Consider the following 24,766-nt stretch of genomic DNA (forward strand, 5'->3'; position numbering starts at 1 on the left):
AGTCAGAGTTCTTCAATCATATGAATTGCAAACTCCCCATAGGCTCCATGTATCAAAATCCAAACTCTCCATTGGCCGAAATCGTGGGGGTCTGTCTGCTGATTGTCGAGTCATCTGTTGACCAAAAAAACAAGCTAATAAATGCTATATCTTGTGTTTTACATTGCACAGAGCCATGACTGCCATTGCATTCTACTGAAAACATGGCAGGACATAGAGCAGCGGTGTGTTTGTGTTTAGTATTGCTGTTCCCAGATGGCATGACAATCTGCAGGCCCCTGCAGAATCAGCCGTGAGCACGTCCAGATTTCGGAACGCAGTTTCTCACCTGCAACAATTGAAGAACTCTGTTTGAGTGGCTAAATCCACTTTGTGACAAAGAAAACTGTGTTCATCACACCATTGTTAAAATTGGCCATTTGCAGTGCATTTGCCTGGATTATTCTTCTGCAATCTGAACCTCACTTTTGTTTTGTAAATGAGCAGATGATCAAGCATAAAACAGCTGTAAAACAAGACAGTCTTGCAGCTTGTGATGCAGGCATTTACGCAGATGCCACTTGCATTGAGGTGCTTACATGTCGCCATATACAGACGCTAAAGAGAAATGATAAACTAGCTTTAAATGATTAGGTACTCAATAAAGACTCTTATTATTAGCGGCAATGGGTTGTTATCAAGAAAATAAATTAAAGACAAGTGTTCCCATTTCAAGTTTCATGCCAGAGCCCCATCACCAGCAGTGCATAAATACCGCATCATAGATTTTAATGTATTTTCTCCTACTGGAGCTGTTACTGTGCAGTAAATATTGTTGAAGCTTGCCCAGTTTAATTTTTTGTACATTTAAGACACTGTGTAGTTAATCTCTACCAAGGGAAAATTAATCATAGTCCCAATAATTGCATTCACTATCTATGACGTCGCAGGAAGGTGGTGCAGGAGCGCGAAGCGAAAACACCACCTAAAGCATTTCTTTTCTTCTTCTTTTTTGTCACATTATCACTTTTCAGGTCTCGTTTCATGGCAAGAGTGATAGTCTTTGTGTTGTGCAAGGACAATAGATGCATGCAGCTCAGCATAGAGGTGCATACAAAAAGGGGCACCCCCCCCCTACCCTGATCCCTTATTAAGGGTGGCACCAAGTGTACTCCACATGTTTACTCAGTCGGATCTGTCCCGTCATTTTTTAAAATACGCGTTTATGGCCATGCAGGTTTTTGACGATAATAGTAGCCGAGGACCCCTAATGTTGTACTATTCCAAAAACTGCTTGCTTCCCACCTTTACCACTGGAAAGCCAGAGACCAAAAGCAGGCCATTGTGAGAGGCATGTCATCACTTCATTTTCATTTTTGCATCCATTGTAAAGCTCATTTTCTTTCGGACTTGACCACCGGGAGGGAGGCGGGGGCTGTGGCTAAACCCCCACCTTTTCATTACAAAATGGACAACCTTGCGCGTGCATGCAGCTCAGATTATTATTCTCGGCTGTAGCTCACAGATGGCGTCTCATTACTTTCACATATCCTTGATAATTTGATGTAGAGTATGAGATATACATGCCTGAAAAATTATTGAAAATAGCCCATAATTTAGTGAAGAGGGATCACTAATCTTTGTGGGTCACGCAATCGGGAGCGCTGTGCCCTGTGTGCATCTATCCAAAAGGATCTTTTATTTGTGTATATTTCTCGTGCATATCATCCAACACGCGTGCATTTTCACACTTGTAAAACATGTACTTTAATAAATAAAATGTTTGCCTTTGTTTACAGTTTTCTGAGCATCAACTGTAGTACTGCTAAAGTCCTGCATATCACACAGAGCTGTGAGCAATGTTTAGTTACATTTCACTGCAGCTCCATTTGTGCACAAAAACTTGTGCGAAAACAAGCTTTCATGCCAAGCAGGTTTTTTTGCTGGATTACCAATCGGAAGGTTAAATGGATTCCCTTCCCATTTTTTCTCTCTAACCATGTATGTGTTAATGAAAGTTGCATTTATAAATCCTGAGTGCATCACAATGGGGACATGCTGCAAGTAAACTGGATTAATACATGTAGTTATTAACAACTTGCTGAGCAGAGGTGCAAACTTTTCCCCCTAAAAAAAGCTGACACTGGATTAACAAGAGAGCAAACGGCGCTAAACACGGGACGGAGAAGAAGAACGACGGACACAAGCGCTGAACTAACAACCACTGGTTTATTGCTTGGATATGCAATATATACGGAAGCACTGCACAGAATAACAACAAAAACACAGTAACTGCGCAATGCGCAAAGAGGGTTGAGAAGTCATCATAATAGATGCGTCGGCAGAACGGGCTGTCATGTTCTGGACAAGTAATTGAGTTCGCAGTTATGTAGATAAATTGAAGGAACACTGACGGACGCATTTCCGTGTGCATGAATATGGCGCGCTTCACTAACCTCTCGTGTTCTTTGCTGATTGTGCGCTTCCAAAATGGTGCACCGCTCAAGAATTGGCTGACAGCCACATGCTTTGCAGTGCTGGGCTAAATGACTGGGCACTGATCCGTTAAGTGAGTACGCATGCTCTCGTAACCGGTCGTTCAAGTATCGGCCGGTTTGGCCGATGTAGCATCTTCCGCACGTAAATGGAATCTTGTACACTACAGCTTTCCTACATTCAAAAAAGTGCTTTCTGTGCTTTTTCTCACAGGTATCTTTCTTGACCCCTTTGTTCACTTTTCGGCACAGTGCCGCATGTTTGTTTTTTGCACTAAATACAACGCGTACACCAATCTTACCAGCAACCTTTTTCAGCCTGTGCGATACCTCGTGAACATAAGGTATAACCACCGTACCTGCACGAGGCCTTTGATCCTCTTTGTCGTGTGCTGACCCTCCCCTTGTCAAGCTCACCAAAAGCCTCTCGGCAACACACTCCAGCAGCTCCTGGGGATAACCAGCATGGCTGAGACGTTGCAGCTGGTGCTCGAAGCTACCCACTACCTGGTGGTGGCACGAGCGGGTCAGAGACGCTTTTAGGCAGGCGACGGCAATACCCCTCTTAACAGGTTTAGAGTGCGCTGACATGAAGGATAGGATTGTTCCTTCAATTTATCTACACAACTGCGAATTCAATTACTTGTCCAAAACATGACAGCCTGTTCTGCCGACGCATCTATTATGATGACTTCTCAACTCAACCCTCTTTGCGCATTGCGCAGTTACTGTGTTCTTGTTGTTCTTCTGTGCAGTGCTTCCGTATATATTGCATACCCAAGCAATAAACCAGTGGTTGTTAGTTAAGCGCTTGTGTCTGTCGTTCTTCTCCGTCCCGTGTTTTGCGCTGTTTGCTCTCTTGTTAATCATGTACCAACCAGCCCAGTTAAGTGCACTCCTGACACTGGATAACTGCCTGTCCTGACTGCTTGCTATCGTGCATAGTACACATAGTACGGCTGAGTTTTATAGACATCATTTCCTTATGTAGCTCTTCGCAGCTGCAATCATATGAAACCCAGAAAAGCATAAGGGACATTTTTTTCAATCCCTGCTACCCTGCAGATACTCAATTATATCTGGCGTGTTTGTACAACATAATTAGAAATTAACCATTGCCACACTTACACAGCCAGCACATGCACAACCTATTAAAACCTAGAACTACGCTTGAAAGCACTTGATACAAGACATGCTTCTTTTCACTTCCAAATATGGAGTGTTTACGCCATGGTTTCAAGCAAGAACAATCATTCATGACAGCTTGCAGTGTCATCCACACTCCTATGGCTTTTGTTGTGACATGTTTCTAGGCTGCAGTCTATTGAATGGTGCTTAGCAGAGGCCATTCCCACTACTCATGCCAGTCCCAGGGTAGGCAGATGAGGCCGTCTTGAAGGACACTGCAGTAGTGGGACACGTGGAGACGGCAGCCACTTAGCAATGGTTCTAGCCAAAAGGCTGCCCTGAGGAGCCGCTCGCAGCAAAGCGTCATCCGATCTGGCGTAACATCATCTTCTTTCGAAAGCGACTCCAGATTTAGTGTTTCGACACACAGCTGATGCAGTAGTGTTTCGGTGCGCCGCTGGCTCATGTAAAGGAGACGTCTCTGTTCTGCCGTAAACAACCGTGAGCCAATAAAATCCACGAGGAGCGCTGGTGGGCAGGAGGCCGGAGCCAAGAACTGTCCCGTAGGGGACAGCATTAGAGGGCCTGCTTCACACTCGACACCCAACTGGTGATCTGTGAGACGTGCTGGCCAATCGCCAGGGAGGCCCTTGATCCAGATGTGTCTGTAACGAGAACAGCACTCTCTCATGTTACCTGCAATCAACGACTAGTAGATCCCAGCATATTTCTTGTTCTTTATGGAAATAATTGGAAAGAAATACCTATTCAGTCTCTACACGCTACAATAGGCCAGCAGAGTGAAAGAAACACATCTCTTTTAACCCCTTTCATGCCACGCTGTTATTCTGAGTTCTGACCAGAAATGGCTCGTCTTTTATTGTGAGCCCTTCTTGCCAATGCGTTTCAATTCCTCCATGCAAACAAACTTGCTCCTGCTTTTGTTGCCTAGCAGGATGTGCACCGCCGTCTACCAGAGCATGGCAAAGCATCAAGACGAAGGCAGCTCGTCCATGTCAGTGTGAGGAGAGGTAACATAAGCATCGACTAGTTAAGCTCGACCATGGCCATTTTTTCCAGAAACGTGTTGGATGAGCTATCAAAGGGGTTTCTGAAAAAACAATTTTTCACGGATATACCATGATTGTTTTTGAGCCTTCCGTTAGAAATTTCTATCGAACTGCTCTTCTGCATTACATTGTTGAATCCCTACTTTGAAGTATAGATAACAATGAATTGGGCACAACAGCATTCAACTCGTTTTTCAATTACAAAGACATTGCTACAGTATAGCATAACTTGTACTATACTCCTTTTCATACTTAGCAGGCGATGTTGTGGATGAGCTGTTATAGTGCGATCTTGAAAGTTCCATTCTGCAGGAGCTGTAGTGTAGTTGTTTTTTTAACTGAGGCAATTTCCTCAGAACAAGTGTTATTTATTACAACCTTGTGGATGTAAGGTTACATCAGCTTGCAGATTATGCGTGCACCCTTGTGTTTTCTGTGTGCAATGTACTGTGCTTCAGTCACGGCTGCCACCTGTGCACTGCGGCCGCTGGTTGCATGGAATGTGTCACTCCGCTCATTCAGTCAAGTACTGCGAGAGATTTGCAATGCCTTTATGTGACATGATTATGTGTTATTTTCTGACGTTACATACGGTACATGAAACATACTACATCCAATTACATTATCTGTAAGTATACATCTTTCGGTAGGATTGAAGTTTAAGCTTGTTGGCACATTAACTTAGCTCGATCTATGAGGAGTGCTAAACAGGGCAAGGCAATGTGTTGCCTTTCCTGTTTGGCACTACTGCACAAGGTACCTCTTTTATACTGAAATGTTCGCTGCCAGCACGTAAACAGCGTATCTACCTTATAGCAGAGTGTACATGCAACTTCAACGAAGCATTAATCGTGTTGAGCCTGCAGGGAAACACGAACCTCTGCAGCGCCATAGTTAGCTTGCTCAGCTGCTGCAAATACGCCTTAGCTGCCACAGCCGGCTTGAACCTGCGGTGTTCGACACAAATCCCGCGTAACGCCTCCGACAGAGCGCGCTCGGCGGGTGGCACCAGCCTCACGTAAGCGTCGTAGCGGGCCAGCGAACGTAGCAGCGACAGCCAACTGTGGCGCACGTCCTCGATGCTCAGCACGATGTGGCCGTCGAGCGAGACGCCCGTTGTTCTGCCAAGTATCAGCGTGCGGCCGCGTATGCTGGCAGCCACTTCGGGGTGCTGTTGGCACAGTCGCCGGAAGCTCTCGAGAGATCCGCGGTAGTGACCCGATCCCCAGTCACACTCCCAGCGAAGGTCCTCGAGGCTCAGCTCGGCAACCGTCTCCTTGGATAGGCGAAACGCTTCTTCCCGAGCGGGGCCGCTCGCAGCCGAACGTTCGCGAGCGGTGTTGATGTTTTCGCGCAAGAACCTCTCCAGATTATAAACGGGTCGGCCATCCACCGTCCATTCGTGACGTGAAAAGAAGTCATCGTTCACGGGAGGCTCGTATTCGTATCTTGCAGACGTCGGTGACTGCCTGTGCTCCGGCCTGCCACTGGCTGATTTCGATTGCGGTTTCGGATTAAGCGAATCAAGGTTATCAGTAGGAAGGCTGCACGACGTTAGGACGTTATGCACGGTAGCGTGGACGTTTTGACTAGCGAGCTTGATCTGTACGTTCTTGAACGGCTGCTGAGGCAAGGTCGCGGGTTTTGTATCACGCAGATAGAAGTTTAGGTTCAATGGCCTCGCCGTCTGCTTCTGCAACAGGGATTCGATGTAAGCGTTGAGTTGTTTCAGGGAGTTCTCGTTCGTCTGTTTTTCAGCGGGATGATTCCAGAACATGTCGGGATGCACGATGAAGTAGAAGGGACGCAGGGCTGTCGAGACAGCGTTCCAGGTAACCGCCCTTGAAGCATCTCCGGACAACCAGCGAACGCAGGTAGAACAGCGCATTAAACACGGCGTGGACCGCGCCCACAGGACATTACTCGACATCCTGGCAGGCTTTTTGTGGCTTAGTTTTTGAATTAGTCTACACCTGTGTCGGTCGTCACGGTCTCCTATTTACGTTGACAGAAGCGCGAATGTCAAGTGTCAGCCTTCTCATTGTTCCCCGAATGCGTAGCAGACCAACAAAGCCAACAAATTCACTCTTCGTCTTGGCTCGGCCAGGTAATACCTCGACTCTAATGATAATGTTATGGTCGAGCATTTAACGTGTGTGCAATATGGTTTGCAAGTAAGAGACAGACAAATGAACTTAATAAATGACAGTTAGGTTATGTCAACCTAAAGTTAAAATACCATGAACTGCACACAAATTTGTGGTGTAAAATGGGCGTAGAGTTGCATTAGCCATTATGAGTCATTTCAGTGTGAAGTTGTAGCCGACTACGTTCGCATGGAGATCGCCTCGGTTTGATTTCTGTTTTCGTAGTTGACGCAGGTTGACGCGTAGTTTCGGCCTTGCTTTGCAGTTATATTGTGTTTAGAAAAGTCTGAACAAACATTGTGGACCTAACATGTGAACTGTTATTTAGGAGTTCTGTTTTTCACATCAAAGCGAGCATGTGCGACCGTGGCATTTTTTGTGAGCGCTAGGAAAACTCGCGAGGTAAGAACCATGCGCGAAACCGTGTCTTAGTGCAATCTCGTCATAAGATTTTCCCGATCTTGCGCAGCAGCGCAACAGGTTTGTGACACAGTTGACCAGTTGCAGTCAAACTTTAAAAAAATCTTGTCCTGAGATTCATTGTTCCCGTGATTTTATGTATATACCTCGACATTTTATGACAAACCTCCTTTGCACATGACAAGCCCACACGACTGACTGCTTTATGTCGAAACATCGAATACAGCACAGCCAACTTATTTTGTAGCTTGCTCTATGTGTAAGCATAAGTTCTGCATAAGCATTGGGCTCAACTCTACTTCTGAGCTTTGAGGAAAATGAATATTTTAAGATTTAGTTAAGTGAATCCACATTCGTATTGGCGTTATGTACGCACGCGTTCTTAACATTGAGGTGTGCTAGTATATGTAGTTACTGCAAACTATCAGCTTTACCTTCACTTTCTGGTAAAAAAGTATAAAGTGGAGGAGCAAAATTTCGTTTGTTGGTATTTTCGTTAGGCAAATCAATACAAGTGCCACTGCGTATGTTTAGTGTGGAATTCTTGTACACTTCATTTCTTCAATAGGCTCTTTGTACTGGACAATTCAGTTTCCCATTTCCCACAACTAGTTGTTGAATGCATGTTTTTAGTGCAATTAACGATAGATGTGCAGAAATAGTAGCAGTTGCTATCATACAGTACGTATAATGCTGTAGTGATGTATGGGTTCACGTTGCCCTGCCTTCTTGTAAAAAGTGCACATTAATCTATTTTGTGCGTGGCACTTACCTTTGGTATGTCATCCGCCACGGTGGTCTAGTGGTAAAGGTGCTCAACTGCTGACCCGCAGGTCGCGGGATTGAATCCCGGCCGCGTTTTCGATGGAGGCAAAAATGCTCGAGGCCCGTGTACTTGGATTTAGGCGCACGTTAAAGAACCCCAGGAGGTCGAAATTTCCAGAGCCTTCCAGTATGGCGTTTCTTATAATCATATGGCGGTTTCGGGACGTTAAATCCCAACAATTATTATATTACCTTTGGTGTGACGTTTAACATTTCTGCCACTAGTTCTTGGCATTGCAATGTTTCCTACTTGCTCAAGGCGCAAGAAATAAAATCGCATAGTAAAATAAAAGGGGTGGGGAGATCTCGCACTGCAAAGCGTTTACGTTAAATCATTATATACTCACTGCAATCAGCAACACTTTTCAGATTATATTATGATAAACTGAGCATGTAAATGTTTGATTTTAAATTTGTTAGACACCTAGATCTATTCCCAGCTGCATTGACTCAGTGGTAATTGTGCTCCACTGATTAGCAGAGGTTGTACGGTCATTTCATAGCTGCCACAAACACGTACATTTTAATGCAAGTGTGCCTATATATTCAGGCACACATCAGCTCGAAGATAGTCAAAATTAATCTAAGCACATTACCTTAAAGATGTACTGACACAAAAATCTGACATCTTGTTTTTTCTATTACAATAAGTAGCTAATGACCCACTTATCACGTACGGCTTGAAAACCTCATTTGCTCGAGTGTGCGACGGTTAGTTATTTGGAGACGGCTTTACAGCGCCAGTCACAGTTCTGATTTCAAAAAATGCCAAGTGAGGCAGGACCCAAAATGGTTCTCATGTAAACATAGCTATAGCTACATGAGCACACAAAACTGCATTCACGTGAGCGCTGCCTCAACAACTCCTTTCAACAAAGGCTTCTTGGGATGTTGTAAATATGCGTGACCCCCCAAAAATGCACAGCCTTTGCACTCCCGCGCAAGTTCTTAAAGGAGTTGCCCTCTCTTTCCGTTGAAAAGGTCTGCTAGGAGAGAGTGCTTGCAAGGATCATGGCAGCCAACGCAAACTCGTGATGCAGGTGGCTTATGGTTGTCTACATTAAAACCATGTTGGTGTCGATGTTGTGCAGTTGCGCGACAGGCACCTTAAAATTGATTTTAAATATGTTTTTTGGCTATATTAGCTGTTCATATTATCTTGATGATACGCGTGTGTCTGCACAAATCTATCCCACAAGTTATCTCGCCTTCAAAATTTTGTGTCAGTGCTGCTTTAAGACTCTTGTAGCTTAGCTGTTGCTGCAAGTTGTGACAAGTCAAACAACTTCCTGCACAAAGTGTTTTTGTGATGCGCTAGTCGTCTCTCTCCTACTGATAGTGACTAATGCAAACTTTGTCACTCCACACAGTTTTTTTCCTTGGAGTATGGTGAAATAGAAGACATACTGAATGATAAAACGTTGAACTTTGGTTGTGATAGTTGTTTCTCCTTTTACTTTCTTCCATTCCGCCTTTTCAGGTATGACTGTGGGAGTAGTACAAAACCTGCGTGGCTTCGCCCACAGCCATCCACCGCTGCTGGTGTTCAGCTCGTGCCTTTTGGCCTTTGGAGTTACAATGATTGTGCTGGCCTACATTATTGGAGGCACAGAGCTGCCCAATCCAGACATTGACATGGTGATTATAGTGTTTTTTCCATGCTTCTTTTTTTCTGAGATGAAACCTGGCCCTACAATGAGCTCAAGTCTCTCACAATATACACATTGATGTACGGATAAGCCGCACCTATGCACGATCTCTGAACAGCTGTTTGCACTGCTGGCAAGCTTACCGTATTTTCTCGCATATAACCCGCACCAAAAAATGGGAAAATGTGCTTAAAAAGTGGGGGTGCGGGTTATATGTAAAGGTTACATGCATAGCTTTTTCCCTTTTTGTAGAGTTAAAGTTAGAGGTGCGGGTTTTATGCAGGTGTGGACTATATGCGAGAAAACACGGTATGTTCTGCAATACATTGTGTTGAGGTGCACTCCATATGAGCTTGCAAGAAATGCGCTGAATTGCCAGAGCTATGCCATTATGCTGTTAGTATAACAGTAGACACCTCTAAGGGTTTATGTGTTAACACAAGCTTTTATACAGCAGTCTTGATACAGTGACCGTGGTGAAGATAAATATTTTATTGGGTAAATGGGCTTCTGCAAAATTTTGCGAGGTATCATACTTTTTAATCATTGCTGTCAACAGCCGTGATTATATTCATTGTAGCACATCTACAGTTCTTTTTCTGTTACCTCACCTTGCACCATCTTGTGGACTTTCTTTTGGAAATATTCATTCCTGTTTGCCAATTTCGCAGTGTTGTTAGAAATAAGATGTAGTCGAACAGATTGAACTAAGGTGCAGCTTTTCACAATGCCCATGGCACCTTAATGTAGCAATGATCATACGCCATCTTTGCACTACTGCACGTGACACCTCCTTTCTCTTTGTACCCATTCTGTTGCAGCAGTAGATCTACTGCATGCATTTTAACTCTGCTACAGCCAACGTATGCAAGGTGTGATGTGTTTTTCACTGCTGCTATTTGAGATTTTCTCTCTGTTTATTCAATTTGTTGCCTTTTCTAGGATTGGAACGTGTTTCTCACACATCTCTCCGAGTTACACTACTGTGTCGGACCTCAGTCGAATCCTGGGAGCGGGGGGCTACAATTTGGAGGCAGCAAACGTTCGGCGGCCCCACTTACCACTTCTAATGCAACTGCGGATGTACCGGGAGTCAAGGCAGTGGACAGAGCAAAGAGTCTGAGTGCGTTGCTTCCCGACTTGGGCTCTGGTGACCCCAAGGATGACAGCCCCAATGTCACAGTCGCTGTGGCTGTTCCAGCGACGTTCTTTCGGGAAGCCCTGTCCAGTCCTGTGTTCTGGCATGGCAATGCTCGGGGATACATGCTGGGATTTTCAGGTGAGAATTTCATGTGCTGAAATCAATTTCAGTTTTAATATTTCAGGCACCTGTGGCAAAGAGTTGTTTTGTTATTTCACAGTTTTTTCTTTGCTGAATGGAGCAGCTGGGTAATGCACATCTCTGTACTCCAAAGAGTGCAATAATGGAACTTCCATATGCTGTCACTTGTGGGAGAGTCATACGCATGTCACAGGAGTGTTTGGAAGACCTTCCAACTGATAGTCCATTGACTCAATGGTAAAGTTCGAACCGCTACATGGGCGCTTTCGAAGGTCGCGAGTCAAAAGTCTATAGAGTCGACGAAGCACACTACAACTCTGTCAAAACCCCGATGGCCATTGAGCAACAGAAGCAAAAGCAGTCCGAACGTCCCCTCTCATTCAAAGTGTGCTTGTACTCACGAATAGAAACAAAAAAATCAAACCATTGTACTCTAAAAATAGTATGCCTTAGTGCTATTAGTCAATTAATAAATATTATCAACAAAAATCATGGGCATGCATTGTTGAGAGCATGTGGCAGCTGCATTAGAAAGTGCAAACATTGCTAGTTTTGCTGCTCAACAACTTAAAAACTAAGCATGTATGTATAAAAAGGTATAAACAATTTATTAAAATGTTTAAACAAGTGTAATAGACATATTTGTGCTTTCAAGTGGACTTATATTATTTAACTTTTGGTACTGAAAACGAAAATAAAGATCTGCAGGGCCACACAATTTGTGCAATAAATGCCTGAACCACTCAACAGCCGTTGAAAGCTGCCATGTAGCATTGCCGCTACTCCATTGAGTTGATAGTGTTGTGCCATTTTGAAGGCCATCGACTGGATGGCCTTTCAAGAGTGCCTTTGTGACACAAAAATCACATGACTTGAGGAGAAACATCACATATGACTTCATTGGTAGGGCGGCACGTTACTGTCAACTCTGGTTCTGGCAGTAGTGATGCTGGTAAAATATAGTAAAAACCGCAAAGTCTTATGGCGTAGGATACTGGTCCTCTAGTAACACAGGCCAATCACTAACACTGGCAAAATAGTGATACTTATGCAACACCAGGCAGAACCTTTCTCTTTCATTCAAATTTTGGTCATGTATGACATCACGCGAGGTTTCTGCTCGGGTCACGTGACTCTCCCACATGCGGCAGCGACTAGAAATTTTGCTGCTGCACTCTGAACTGCCACTAGAACGAAATAAACACAAGTACACTCCTTTTTTGCTTGTTCCCTAAAGTTCTATATCAAGCGAAAATTGTTTTCTCAATATCCCTGCTTCAAATGGAAGTAATGTTATCCTCCCGTATTCTGAAACACTCCTTACTGTGCACTGCTGCATAAAGGTGCACACAGGTGAACAACAGCAATGAAAAAGAAGACATGGGAAACACAAATCCAGCAAGCAGAAGCATGGAACTGGTATACCAACGAATTGGAGAACAGTAGGGCACACCAAAGGCCCTAGGTAGCAAAAGTGCTAGCGGTGCATGGATGACGGGACTTCAGTGTCATAGAAAATGATCATTTGAACATGTTGCCCTAATTTTGCTGTCGAGGTACACCAACATGACTTGATAGATGTTATGGGATGCATTTTTAGCTGCAGTTCATTGTGCATTTCTTATAATGACACACCACTTTGTTTTGCGAGCTCATAAAAACTTTACTTATGCCAGTTCTCAAAGTGTGTGGCTTCTGCAGTTGGATGACTTGTTTCTACTGTGCTCTGTTATTTGTTTTCTTAGATGAAAATAACTTAATGTAAATGCTACAAGTTTAGCATTTCTTAAATAGCAAAACTAACTTATAACTCACTCAAGCAACTTTTTGACGCAAAAAGGATGTGCTATTTGCTAGTTTTTCAAGCTCCTTTTGAACGAATCAGTATTTTCATGCTCTCACTGTTTCTGCTCTAAGTAATACAGTTGAACCCATCAATAATGAAAGCCCTCAAGAACGAAATTCTTGCGGCAATGAAGAAATCTGCCATCCCCGGCGAACGTCCATAGAGTTCAATGTATTTGCCCTCTCTTGACAGCGAATACACTTAAGCTTATTGAGTCGCGAAGCCAGAGCTGTCAAGCTCTTTAAAAGTGATGGGAAATACAGCAAAATCAGCAACTTCTTTAAATAAATTTTCATTGTCTGAAGTAATTGGTGTGCGTATTTTTCTATTTTCGTGACAATGAAATTCTCACGAGAACAAACAAAAATCGCTACCCTGGTGATTTCATTATTGAGGGGTTCAACTGTAGTACTAAAGTGCAGGCAGATAATCCTTGCCACAGTATTGTCTGAAAAATCTCTGGACTTGCCTCAGCGATTTATTTATTTAGATTCACTTCAGTTAGCCTACTTCATAATCAGCACTTGTTGGTCTACTTTCATGTCTACAGTAAAACCCATCTATATCAAACTCAGATAGAACTATTTTGAAATACGACAACACTTTCACGTCAATGCTTAGGAAACTACCTATATGGCTACATCGAATAAAAATAGCCGGAACACTTCACGCATCGAACGTCGGGGATCGCGAAACACCACAAGTTGGCTTTCCCTAAAAAGTGAAATGCCAGCGATCTGCATAAGTAAAGAGTAGCTTTTTAGAAGGGCTGTTTGCATTGATACTGTATTTTCTCGTGTATAACACGCCCCTACATATAACTCGCACCACCAACTACTAACCGCGCAAAAGAAAACAAAATAAAAAAAAGATGTTTTGTTGTGAAGTCGCTTTTCTGGCATTATCGTAAAGCAGTGCCGTGAAGCCAACTTGTGCACCGATATTCGCATCGCAAACATGGCAAGTTCTTTAAAAGGTTTATATCGAATTATACGATATATCGAACTAATTCCCATTTTTGTGCAAGTTCCATATAGATGGGTTTGACTGTATCTTGTTCTTTCTACACTTTTTTTCAGTGAATGGAAATTACCTTGCTCAGTTTTGCAATTCTTCTATGCCCATGATGTCCCTCTCCTCGTGCAGGTAAACGAGCAAAGGAGCAGTTGCTTCTCACCATGATCCTGTGGCCGCGCATCAATGACACCACAGCGGCCTGTGCTGGAAAGCACTGCCATGTGGACACGGACACCTGCATTATTTTGCAGGGACCATCGCACCTCATGCCCAAGACTAAGTGAGCTTTCTCGCTTTTTTGCGGTCCACATTGTTGAGTTAGTCTTTTCAGGCTTCACATGAGTGCTTACTGGGACCGGTTCGTACATGTTCAAAGAAAATGAGTAACAGCATGTGGCTTCATTTGTGGTTGTCATGTATTATGTGACCATTGCAAGATAGTAAGGCGCTGTGGTGACCAGCGAGCATGTGATATACAGGGTGCCCTAGCTAACTCTAGCTTGATTTTAAAAAGATGCCGATGCATTCTATGACGACACGACCAAATGCATGTTGCCAACTATCGCATGGAGTAAGTCACAGTATTCTTTGTGCTCTGCTTAATTACTTAATTATTTGAGATTAATTATCATCTAAAGCAGCGAATCTGGGCAAGAAAATCTCATTAGAAAGTTGTAGATCGGTTTGCAAAACATATGATTAGACAATTTCGGACTGTTTGTCTGTTAAGTACTATTTGTGTTTTTCTACTTACTGCAGGTGCCTGTCAAATACAGAAAAATACCACTGACATGGCTGCTTGTGCACCGTAATTGCAATGCTCCCTAAAATTACACCTGCAAATGAGCATAGCATTCGGCCATGTGTGCTGCTGCTTAAAAGGCGACAGGACAGCTACGATGGTGGTGGCTGTGCAACGACAAACCTGTTGCTTGCTGCAGCACAAGCGATAACTGCTGCATCGGCTTATCACTGGCATGAACCGCTGTGAGGGAATCTTATCGTTTGTATGCGTAACTGGGTTTGAAAAGTTTTATTCTAGGCGATCAAATAGACAGATTTTACTGCATGTACCTTGACTGAAAAGGTGGTTTCGCTGCAGCATCGCGCCGCTATGCCGTGAAACAGCTAATTCAGGGGAAATTCGCATTGCCGCAAAGCCACACTTCATGATAAAATGAGCATATAACCTGCACTCCAATTAATTTTTTCTTTTTAATTTTGAAAGCATTTTATATGGGCTCATATGGGCTATCGTGAATTCTGAAGTGTGACATATTTTACTGCCATGTACTATTCAGGTCATGCTAATACTCAAGTTCACTTCAAAATTATTCAGTACCAATTACCATATGCTTCGGCTTCACATTGAACCAGGAAGTGAACCAGAGATGTGATCGGAAATTTTGTAAAATTGAGAAAGCCATTTTTCGGTTCTCCGAAATCTAAAATGTAGCGTAGCGACACCCTAAAGCTACCACGGCATTGTTTTTGGCAGCAACCCGTGCCTGTGCATCTGAAAAGTCCGTGGGGGCGGCCCAAGGGTGGCCCTGACATAGGGAACACCATGTACATGCGATTCAGGCCAGGTAGATGGTCACGTGAAGCTATGATAGGCTACCGATATGCAATAACGTGGAGAATGAATACAGTGATTGCAGGTGCAGGCCAAGCGAGAAAGATGCGAGGAGAGGATCAGTGCTGCCTATCACATAAACCATGAAATAACGAAAGCAACCACCGCTGCCTTTTGTGTACTGTCCAGTATGTAAGAGCACTACCGACTGCTGAGTCCGTTGTTCCGTGCATGGGTGTGGCGTGCAACCTCGTGAAAGTAAACCTAGGGCGGTACATAGGGCGAGGAAATGGTAACGCTATAGCGTTAGAGCTCACGCTCGAATAACAGCATGTCGTGGTCAAGATTACAAGGAAATCGCGTCTTTTTCACTCAGTTATTTTAGGGAAAACTTTGTTAAATCCGGTTTTGTGGCCAAATTAGTTCATTAAATCGGGCTGAGGACAACACCGAACCCTATGGGTATTTGCTGGAGAATGGAAATTTCTTCATTAGATCGGGAAATTTGTAAAACTGGTTTTCTTTAGGTTGAGTTTTGACTGTATTCTAACAAACAAATAAACGAATTTTACTGCATGTAACCTGTTTGAAGAGGTGGTTTCACTGCAGCGTCAGGCTGCTATGCCGTGAAACAGCATATTCAGGGGTAATTTGCACTGCTGTGAAGCCACACTTCATGGTAAAGTGAAGTGTGTCTTTTTTCTTTGTCCCGTTTATTGCGCTTTATTTTACGAAGTATGCATCGCCAACTCACCCAAAGGTCTACATTTCTAGAGCACATTGCACCCTGTGTTTTTAGTTTGAAAGCCTGTTATATTATATGGGGCTAAGAATTGCAAATTTTGAAATGTGACGTATTTCACAGCTATGAGCATGCACCCTACTCTGTACTATTCAAATCGTGCTAATATTCGAATTTGCTTTCAACTTATTCAATACTAATTACCACTCGCTTTGACTTCACTTTGAACCAAGAAAGTGATATTTGCACAGGCCTTTTTTTTTTGGAAACCATCATGATTAGCGCAACGAGACAAGACACGAAAGGAACAGATGAGCACAGCCACCTGTGCTCATCTGTTCCTTTCTGGTGTCCTGTCTCGTTGCGCTACTCACGATGGTTTCTATGTCCAAATACCAACTAGCCCAGTCAACTCTTTTAAAGTATACTTTTTTTTTAAGTAGCGAGTGTGTTACACCTGAGGAGCCGGGCACTCTCGCACTATTCCGTCACTCTTGATGTTATTTTCACGTCTCATTCCATGCCTACAGGCGGCCACCCAGGTGCTTTCTGGAGGCTGTACCACCATCAGTGAGCAGGCAGGTGTTTCTGCAGCGTTCAGCCGCTGACACGGGAGGCCGTGTCAACTGCAGTGGAGGCATTTGGACTAGCTTCTTGTACAAACCCAACCCAGAGCTGACTGTCATGCTCTCTTATGTAAGCAGCCTCTGTGTGGCCCCAGAAATGCTGATAGGAAAGTTTCATCCTTTGCCACCATTGGGCATATCAAACATATGCAGGTTATTTTGATTTGGACCACTTCATAAGAGCTAATGACAACCTGAAAATGCTCAAACTGAAAAGCGAATCTAATTCTGTGGCACTTGTTGCTGTTCCAGATCGTGCGATTAGATCCTGGTGTAAATAAAAGGACCATGAATTATAGCAAAAGATTTAAGCATCCTTTTTGTGATTTCAGTAGGATTATATTTTTAAGTCGTGTTTTGAAGTCACAAAATTCTGTATGTCGCACAGCTTAGCAGAAGTGCTTTGATGCTGCATTATGGAGTCGTTCCGTTTGCTATACTTAATCTGATGCTTTTAAGCACACTACAATTAGTGCTCAAAATTAGAGCATGTATATTATCCATTCCCACTCTGTTATATGCTGCTTACGAAGTGAAAAGGGGTTGACACTGAGAAGCGGCACTGCCTTCGCGGCAACTAGTAGAACATGCCGAGCTGTGATGCATGCACTCAGTGCTCACACATGTGCAGCAAACTGCAGTGCACGAACACAAATTGCTGCCACGCTTGCCTACCGCTGTTTGCAGCATCTGTTGTGTGTACGACTTTTCACCCTGATAGAAAAATTCTGATTATAGATGTTTCACAGTGTTTTCCATGTTCCCATTCCATAATTAGACACTCTGGCCGGTAAGCTTTTCGTTGCACTAAAGAAAACAGGTGCCATAAAAATTGTTTTGTCAGTCTCTTTGAATAGTTTGGCAAGCCTTTTTCTTATCAGTTATAGGTGTAGATTATAATGTGTGTACTGACGCTGTGACTTACCGCAGAGAATTGGTAAAACTTCTCACCAAAGGAGATTTTCTGCAATTACCTTTTCTGCCACAGGTAAAGACTCGACCACGAGAAGTGCTTTAATAAACGGAATGCAAGTTTTGCTCTTATACCTGTTCATATGTGGTGTGGCGGCATGACAATGCAAAGCTAATTTGGCCGTTGTGTATGGCTTCATGGCAGCATGCTCTGTGTTGCTACACAGCCATACTTAGGGATGTAGCTGCATATAATATGTGCATCTGCATTATTTTATATTTCGGGATTTTTTTCGCTACAGATATGGCATGTGGGAATATGTAGCGTCCTCTTGGCAGTACGTCTAAAGCACTGAGAACAGAAAAAGGGCTTGAGTGATTGCATTAGCAGTAGGTTTTCCATTTTAACTTGACAACTTTTCACATCAAAACATTCACCATACCTATAAGGATTGACGAATTGAAGTGATATGAAAGCCTGTTGGCATGCGTAAGCTTTTAAGGATTGATTGGTGATGGCCACCACTTCCCCATTTTTCTTCTCGAACTTTTCAAACAGGGTGATCGCTCTCTAGTCAACCTACATTTGATCCACACCAGCTACTTCCTTTTCTTCGTGGTGATGACACTGGCCTGCTATGCCATCATTCGTGGGCGCTTCCACAAGGTGACCTTGGAGAAGGTGGGAAGGCTGTGTTGTGTCGTGTACATTGCTCATACTGTTGTCTCTGAGTGAGAGAGAGCTACTTAAATGCCTCTCAGAAAGCCATTGCTGTTGGAGTCCAGCTGTGCGCCCATTTGTAATGCTGAGCCCATTTCTCTGTATATTCAAGTTCACTCAGGTGTAGTCAAGATGGGAGGGCAGGGCATTTGAGTGCGTTATGTTATGGTGAAGAGGGTACGTTCCCTGTAATTATGGGGTGTGTTTGGCATGTGCTTAATATGGCAGTAAATCTGTCATGTTGTGGTAGCCAGCACTCTTAGGTAATACCCAACGTTTTGTCTAGCAGGTTAATGGAGTGTTCTCCATAGTGTGCTTTTAAAGAGGATAAACATATTTTTGAATTTGTTGAGCTGAGCAGAACTAGTGCATCTTCAATGCTTTTTGCTTTTGTGAACTTTCTCTGTACACTTTACTTTTTAAAGGGACCTGCAACACATTTATGAGTTATAATGACATAGTCTCACTATTAGAGCATGATGCTTCACAAATCACATGCCACAAAAATTTTTATAATTCGTCAAGTAGGAGCGGAGTTATAGTGCTTTCTCTCTCCTCTTGTAGCAGCGAGAGCGCTGAAAGCTACGTAGGGAGGGCGTCGACAAGAGGTCGAGAAGATGCAGCCCTTCATCAGTGCGCGCCATGACCTTGAGCAATTTGTTTCCTTTTTTTTCTTCGAATGCGCGGCTTACTTTGAGTCTGATCGCGAGTGCACGTGCGGGCACATGGCGGCCACGGTATGTATGCAGCAGCTTATGATGCTCAAATCAGCCAATGGCGGTAACTTTGGGTATATGACGCAGTAATTTGGGTGTATGGCATCATTTGTAGAGAGAAAAGAAAGTGACTTTTAGCCTATTTTGAGAATTAATTGTAAATTCGAGGCCGCAAGCTGCGTATTATTATAATGTTTGGCTCGCGTGTTCACGGGAGCCTCGACTACCGATCGGCAGCATTTTCTGACCTTGCTCAAAACGTGTTGCAGGGCCCCTTTGAAATTACTTTCTTACAGCATAAGCAGTTATGAACTCACAACAGCTGATTTTGATGGCGATGTCATGCAGTATCACCGGTGTACTATGTTCAGCCAGTATCAAACCCAGGCATTCTGCTTGGCACTCAAGTGTTCTGCCACAGAGCCATGCCAGTGCTTGAAGATTCTTCAGAATAAGACACTATACAGGTATCATGTTGGTTAATAATATTATAATTGTTGGGGCTTTACGTCCCAAAATCACAATATGATTGTGAGAGATGCTGTAGTGGGGGTCTTCGGAAATTTAGACCATCTGGTGTTCTTTAATGTGCACTTAAATCGACATACGTGGGCATCAAACATTTCGCCTCCATCCAAATGCACCTGCCGCGGCCAGGATTCTATTCCGCGACCAATCGCGTCAGCACTCAAGCACCATGACCGCTAGACCACCGTGGCGTCTGGCATCGTGTTCAGCAAGGAGTCATGTTAAGAGATGATGTTGAGTGACAAATACATAGAACCGTGTAAGGCGTCACACCATGTGAATTGCTTAACGAGTGGGTAAATTAAAGCTTCCCATCCTTTACAAAGGACTCAGCCCTAATTCGTCGTCATCATCAGTCACAACGTCAGCAAGGTGTGCAGCTATGTGGGTGTATGTGTTGCCTTACAGATATGTAGTGGGTACTTCGCAAAATGATGATGATTTATGGCATTATGGGTACTTCGCAACTGTACTTGCAGTGCATGTACAAGTCACAAAAGTATGGCTGTTTTTTCGCAAGGAAATAACGAGGGAAGGGGTCAAGGGGAGGGCAACCTTCGACCGGTTTTGCTCCCCTTGACCCTTTCCCTCGTTACTTCCTTGCGAAAAAAACAGTCATACTTTTGTGACTGGTACATAAACATGAACTGACTAGCCCAGCAATGTGTACTTCTGTACTTGCAATAGGTGCCCTAAGAGAGTTTATAACGGGATCAATGAAGGCCGCTTCTCCTATGCTGTGACCCTGCTGCGTTTTCTGCGCAAGCCTGCCATCTTTAATGCGAAAGGGTTACTTGGCTCGGTTGGTGAAAACGCGTGTCCACAAGGCGTCCATGATAATCGATGTCCAGAAAACATGTGGCCTCTCCCACCAGAACCAACTGACACCGGCACTAACATTGCACCTTTCGAACGCGGGTGTCTTGGGTGCTGCCATAATCCCCCCTGGGCTGTTGTAAATACTATATTGTTAGCTGAGGTAGAATAAATGGTAGACATGAATGAATAAACAGCGACATCAGCCTTTGTAATCTGGTGCAACAGTCCTGTAACGTTCATTCATGCCAGAGGAAAAAAAAACTCGCAAGGTCCCTTATGCATTTGCCTAAGACAACTCGAAGGCAAAATCCATCTGGTGTACTGTAATTCATCATCATTTTGCAAAGTACCCACTATGCATCTGTAATGCAATATGTTCACCAGCTTTTAACCACATACTTGTTTTACAATTCACATGGTGTGATGCCTCATGCGATTGCATGCTTCTGCCACACAATATTACATCTGCTAGCGTGATTCCTTGCCCGACGTGACGACTGTTCAGGGGTCTTCCTCCAAAGTGGTTTCAAGCACTGGCGTGGCTATGTGGCAGAATACTTTACTGCCACGCAGAATACATCGGTGCAATTCCAGCTCAAACTGATTTTTTGTTATACACACCAAAATCACATGGGTTTTTGTACTGCACGCCACATTATGTTGAAAAGGCCAGTGTCTCATGAGAAAATTAAGGCTTCCGCATTAATAAATTTTGTGCCTGTTGTGCTGTCTGATTAGAGTTTACTACTTCTCTTTGCAGCAAAAGGTTCTTCACTTTTAGGTCCCTTGCAGAGGCATGTTAGTATACCTTTTTTTTTTCCTTTTGTTGCAAGTGCAGATCGCGCATGCCACCTGTGAATGACCGATATTCCATATATTTTTTTGCTCACTGTGAAATTTCTTGAATTCCTGTGTGCTGTGATTGAATCATTCTAAAACACCTTTGTCTTAGAATGTTCAAAATGTCTGGGATACAAAGGAGCTCATTCTTTGTTGATGAAGCATATCACAAAAATTTCCAGTCACTTTCCCTTCCATCTTGTGTCAGGATCCATTGGTGTGCAGTTAAACGCATCGCATCCCCGGCACAGAGCATTTCTATTCATTACATTAAGTTGTAGAAATATTGCATGCAACCTAAAGCTCAGGTGCTCCTATCTAAATACATGGGAATTGAAATATTTTCTCTCGGTAACCATTGCTCCAAATTTAATTATGTTAGTTACACTTAGAGAAAAACGTTAGTGCAGCGACTGTACAAAGCAGATTTATTTAAACCATCATTTCTAAAATAAGTGTTTTGTCAGAAATTACAAAATTGAAGAAGCTAGACTATCAGGCTTAAAATTAGCAATGAGAAGCGATATTATAGCTCCGCAAGTTACACCATCAACATAATGCCTAAAGTGAACCAGAATCGATGTGTTATAGACTCTCTGTGAAATATACCAATAATCTACGAGTAATAATTTTTTGAAACCCTTGAAAACATTGCAACAAATTTATGTAAGCTGTAAATTCAGATGTCAGATTTCTCTGTGTTGCTCTAACAAATGCAGCTTACAGAACTGTGATATCCATTTTTGGCGCACAGTTACGAATTCATCTACATCGTGCCTTTACCTTTTTGAAACTCAAGATTCTGGACAGTTTTTGTATGTTTGGGGTTTGGGACCTCAAATCAAGATTCTGTTCACTAAAGTCATTAGAATCTTACTTTCTCCCTGAAGCACAATAAATATTTTTTCTAATTGGTCCAGCAGTTGTCTGATAAAAGAATTTGTGCGTTTTACTTGAATTTAAATATGTAGAAATCGCAATTTGCCTAAAGTGTGCTCTCCTTTATCTTGTATACAAATATATCATGTACACCTGCAATTAAAGTTATTCGCACTGCAGAAAAGGTGGTAATATTCCTGTGCGCACAATATTTGACAGGTTAGCATGCTTGCACAGCGGTCAATCTCGCATTACCAACTAAGAAGAGCATTATCTGCTGCAAAAATTGAAATTATTTGTCAGCTTGATTTTTCTGGCACGTTTGGTTTGTTGCTGTTGCTCTTCATTTGTGTTCTATACACAGATGGTTAATATGCATTAAGAGACGTGCATATCTCGCTTATCATCGCAGAAAAAAAGCACTTACTACTGCACTGTTGTTGCTCGAATTTCATAGAAGGATTGCATTTTACTGACTCGATCATTTGACATAACATCCAGCTTTCAGGAAGAATAATTAACAGCTGATTTAGATTAAAAGGAAGCTAACGCCTGCCACGACGGAGTTCCCATAATCTTCTTTCACCATATGCCAGCCACTCTTTGAGACGAGTTGCTGCATGTTCTAGAAATATAACACAGGACACAGATGTAGATGGGATGGATGTTTATTTGCAACTTGCTGTTGGAAATATCACGCTGAACAGATAATTGGTGTGCATATGGTGATAGTAGAAGATAAGAAAAATCAACTTGGGGCATAGCTGTTACTGGACCACTAACAAGAAAACAGAAATACCAAAAATATATGAGTGTCTGCATTTTCTAGCTAGATATGTAACAAATTCTCCAAATGGAAGGAACAGAATGATTTTTGTTTCATTAAAAATGGTTAAGTATTGTAGAAGTTGTAAACAATTCTTAATAGGGAGTTACTTTCCATCCACCTTGTAGTACGTCAAAGTTTCAAAGTAGGTAGTGCCTATATGAAAACTAAAATGCTGCTTTCCTACAGGTTGTGCTACATGTTTGACACAAGCCTCAATATTTGCCTACCAAGACACAACTTGCAACATTCCAAAGAGCGCTACCAAGTATGCCAAGCAGCTATACCGGGCGCTGCACCGATGAAAGCTGCACTTCTCACCACACACCAGGTTGGCTTGTGTGCCAACAGCAGCATCATCACAGAACAGCGAACATTGTTGGTTGCTCTCCAGAAATGTGATTGTGGGCACACTGTGGAGGTGGTTACCTTGTTTTGTGAATAAAGAAAGCTGGAAGCCAGCCGAGCACATAAGTTTGTGTACCCACAAAATGACCACCATATGTTCAAAGTGTGTGTGCTACTTGCGTGGTACTGAGGACACTCCGGACACCTGTAATCTCAACCATCATGAGCAGTGGAAGTTGCATCAGCATGTCCTTGGAGAGGTGCTGTGTAACAAGTGAGGAAAGGAACCTTTTCGACCTGGCTCTGTACAACTGGTACAGTTTTCTGCTTCCTGTAAGTCATGGAAAATCTGCAAATACCTGTTCATAAAGATTTTTTTTTTTTTTCGATCTGTCAATATGTTGCCAAGGGCTTGTTCAAGCGTGCAGGGAGTAAGAAAAAAGGGCAGAGGGACCATTAAATCCAGTGGTACTGAACATCGCCTGTGTACTCATCATTTCAGCGAGTAAAACTGCTACACGGCGCGTAATGCATTGAGAGAGAGAAAAAAAAAAAAAATCTCAACTTGCGTGACACGTAATACAGGACGCGCAACAATGGAAAACAAAATTTATTTAGAGGCTGTGGAAAAAAATGCACATGTATCAGGCGTTCTAACTAATCTCTAAAACTTGGCTCCGTAAAAGCAACATCCGGTGCGACTACTACGTACGGGCGATACAAAGTGCCACGACATCGAATATCTAGCCCTAAGCAGCTGTGGACGGCCCTATTTAATCGTAGTACGCTGCAGCGATACGAGAACAAAATATGCCGATGGTTTTGGCTGCACGACTTGAAAAAGAAGAGGCCATATTGTGTGCCAACGCACAAAGTTCAACGTGTTCTCTATCCGGTCCTGAATCTAATTACAGCTGCAGCTTGCGTGTCATATCCCAAGCGCAACTTTCCGGTTAGGGTTCATGACCCCATTTAAGGCGAGCTTTTCACGCCCTGGACTCACTTCCTACGCTTGCACGGCCTCCCACACTGCGGCCACTCGTATCCGCGGGACCACTGGATTTGTTCGATAGCCAAATCACCCCTTGGTGACGGGTCCAACAGCGGAAACAACTTCTTTTGGGTAAAGGTCGGCCAGTTGTCATGCTCGTGCCGCGGAAAAAACATCCACAACAACACGTGATTTTGTAGCTCCACCCACTAGCTATGTTTTCTCGCTACGTGATTGGTCAACACGTGACGTATCAAATGTTTCATTCCAACTGTCCTAATACGTTGATCCAAAGGGCATGCACATTTTAGCTGCACATAAGGCAGTCATATTATTTGCGCTTTATTTCTTGAGTAATTTGGCCAATGTACGTATTTTTGTGCG

General features: G+C 43.2%; 2 protein-coding genes across 4 annotated transcripts; one reads left to right on the plus strand and one right to left on the minus strand.

The window, feature by feature from the left end:
* Positions 1-1,655: 1,655 nt before the first annotated feature.
* On the minus strand, positions 1,656-6,612 carry LOC119389460 (T-cell activation inhibitor, mitochondrial). Of its 2 annotated transcripts, XR_007415692.1 has the most exons (3): positions 5,551-6,612; positions 3,378-4,267; positions 1,656-2,122 (listed from the first exon to the last, which is right to left on the minus strand). XR_007415692.1 is itself a non-coding variant. In XM_037656736.2 (2 exons), exons 1-2 carry the CDS (start codon positions 6,600-6,602, stop codon positions 3,829-3,831), a joined length of 1,491 nt encoding a protein of 496 aa, XP_037512664.1. In that variant the 5' UTR covers positions 6,603-6,612; the 3' UTR covers positions 1,656-3,828. The 2 variants fall into 2 exon arrangements, 1 of the variants encoding a protein (XP_037512664.1); XM_037656736.2 differs by having other exon boundaries at positions 1,656-4,267.
* A 97-nt stretch (positions 6,613-6,709) lies between these two features.
* Positions 6,710-23,867, plus strand: LOC119389462 (transmembrane protein 248). Of its 2 annotated transcripts, none has more exons than XM_037656741.2 (8): positions 6,710-6,779; positions 9,545-9,702; positions 10,656-10,992; positions 13,988-14,138; positions 16,707-16,872; positions 18,274-18,396; positions 21,259-21,296; positions 23,233-23,867. In XM_037656741.2, exons 1-7 carry the CDS (start codon positions 6,725-6,727, stop codon positions 21,277-21,279), a joined length of 1,011 nt encoding a protein of 336 aa, XP_037512669.2. In that variant the 5' UTR covers positions 6,710-6,724; the 3' UTR covers positions 21,280-21,296; positions 23,233-23,867. The 2 variants fall into 2 exon arrangements, with proteins under 2 accessions (XP_037512669.2, XP_037512670.1); XM_037656742.2 differs by lacking the exon at positions 6,710-6,779 and adding an exon at positions 6,980-7,221.
* The last annotated feature ends 899 nt before the right edge of the window (positions 23,868-24,766 follow it).

The sequence above is a fragment of the Rhipicephalus sanguineus genome, chromosome 4, assembly GCF_013339695.2.
Source record: "Rhipicephalus sanguineus isolate Rsan-2018 chromosome 4, BIME_Rsan_1.4, whole genome shotgun sequence".
Classification (NCBI taxonomy): Eukaryota; Metazoa; Arthropoda; class Arachnida; order Ixodida; family Ixodidae; genus Rhipicephalus; species Rhipicephalus sanguineus.

Coding starts and splice junctions, on each gene's coding strand:
- LOC119389460 (XM_037656736.2), bottom strand. CDS start 6,602: ATGTCGAGTAATGTCCTGTGGGCGCGGTCCACGCCGTGTTTAATGCGC. Junction 4,268..5,550: donor CTAACTATGGCGCTGCAGAG/GTTCGTGTTTCC, acceptor TTCTCGTTACAG/ACACATCTGGATCAAGGGCC.
- LOC119389462 (XM_037656741.2), top strand. CDS start 6,725: ATGCGTAGCAGACCAACAAAGCCAACAAATTCACTCTTCGTCTTGGCT. Junction 6,780..9,544: donor CTTCGTCTTGGCTCGGCCAG/GTAATACCTCGA, acceptor CCGCCTTTTCAG/GTATGACTGTGGGAGTAGTA. Junction 9,703..10,655: donor CCAATCCAGACATTGACATG/GTGATTATAGTG, acceptor TGCCTTTTCTAG/GATTGGAACGTGTTTCTCAC.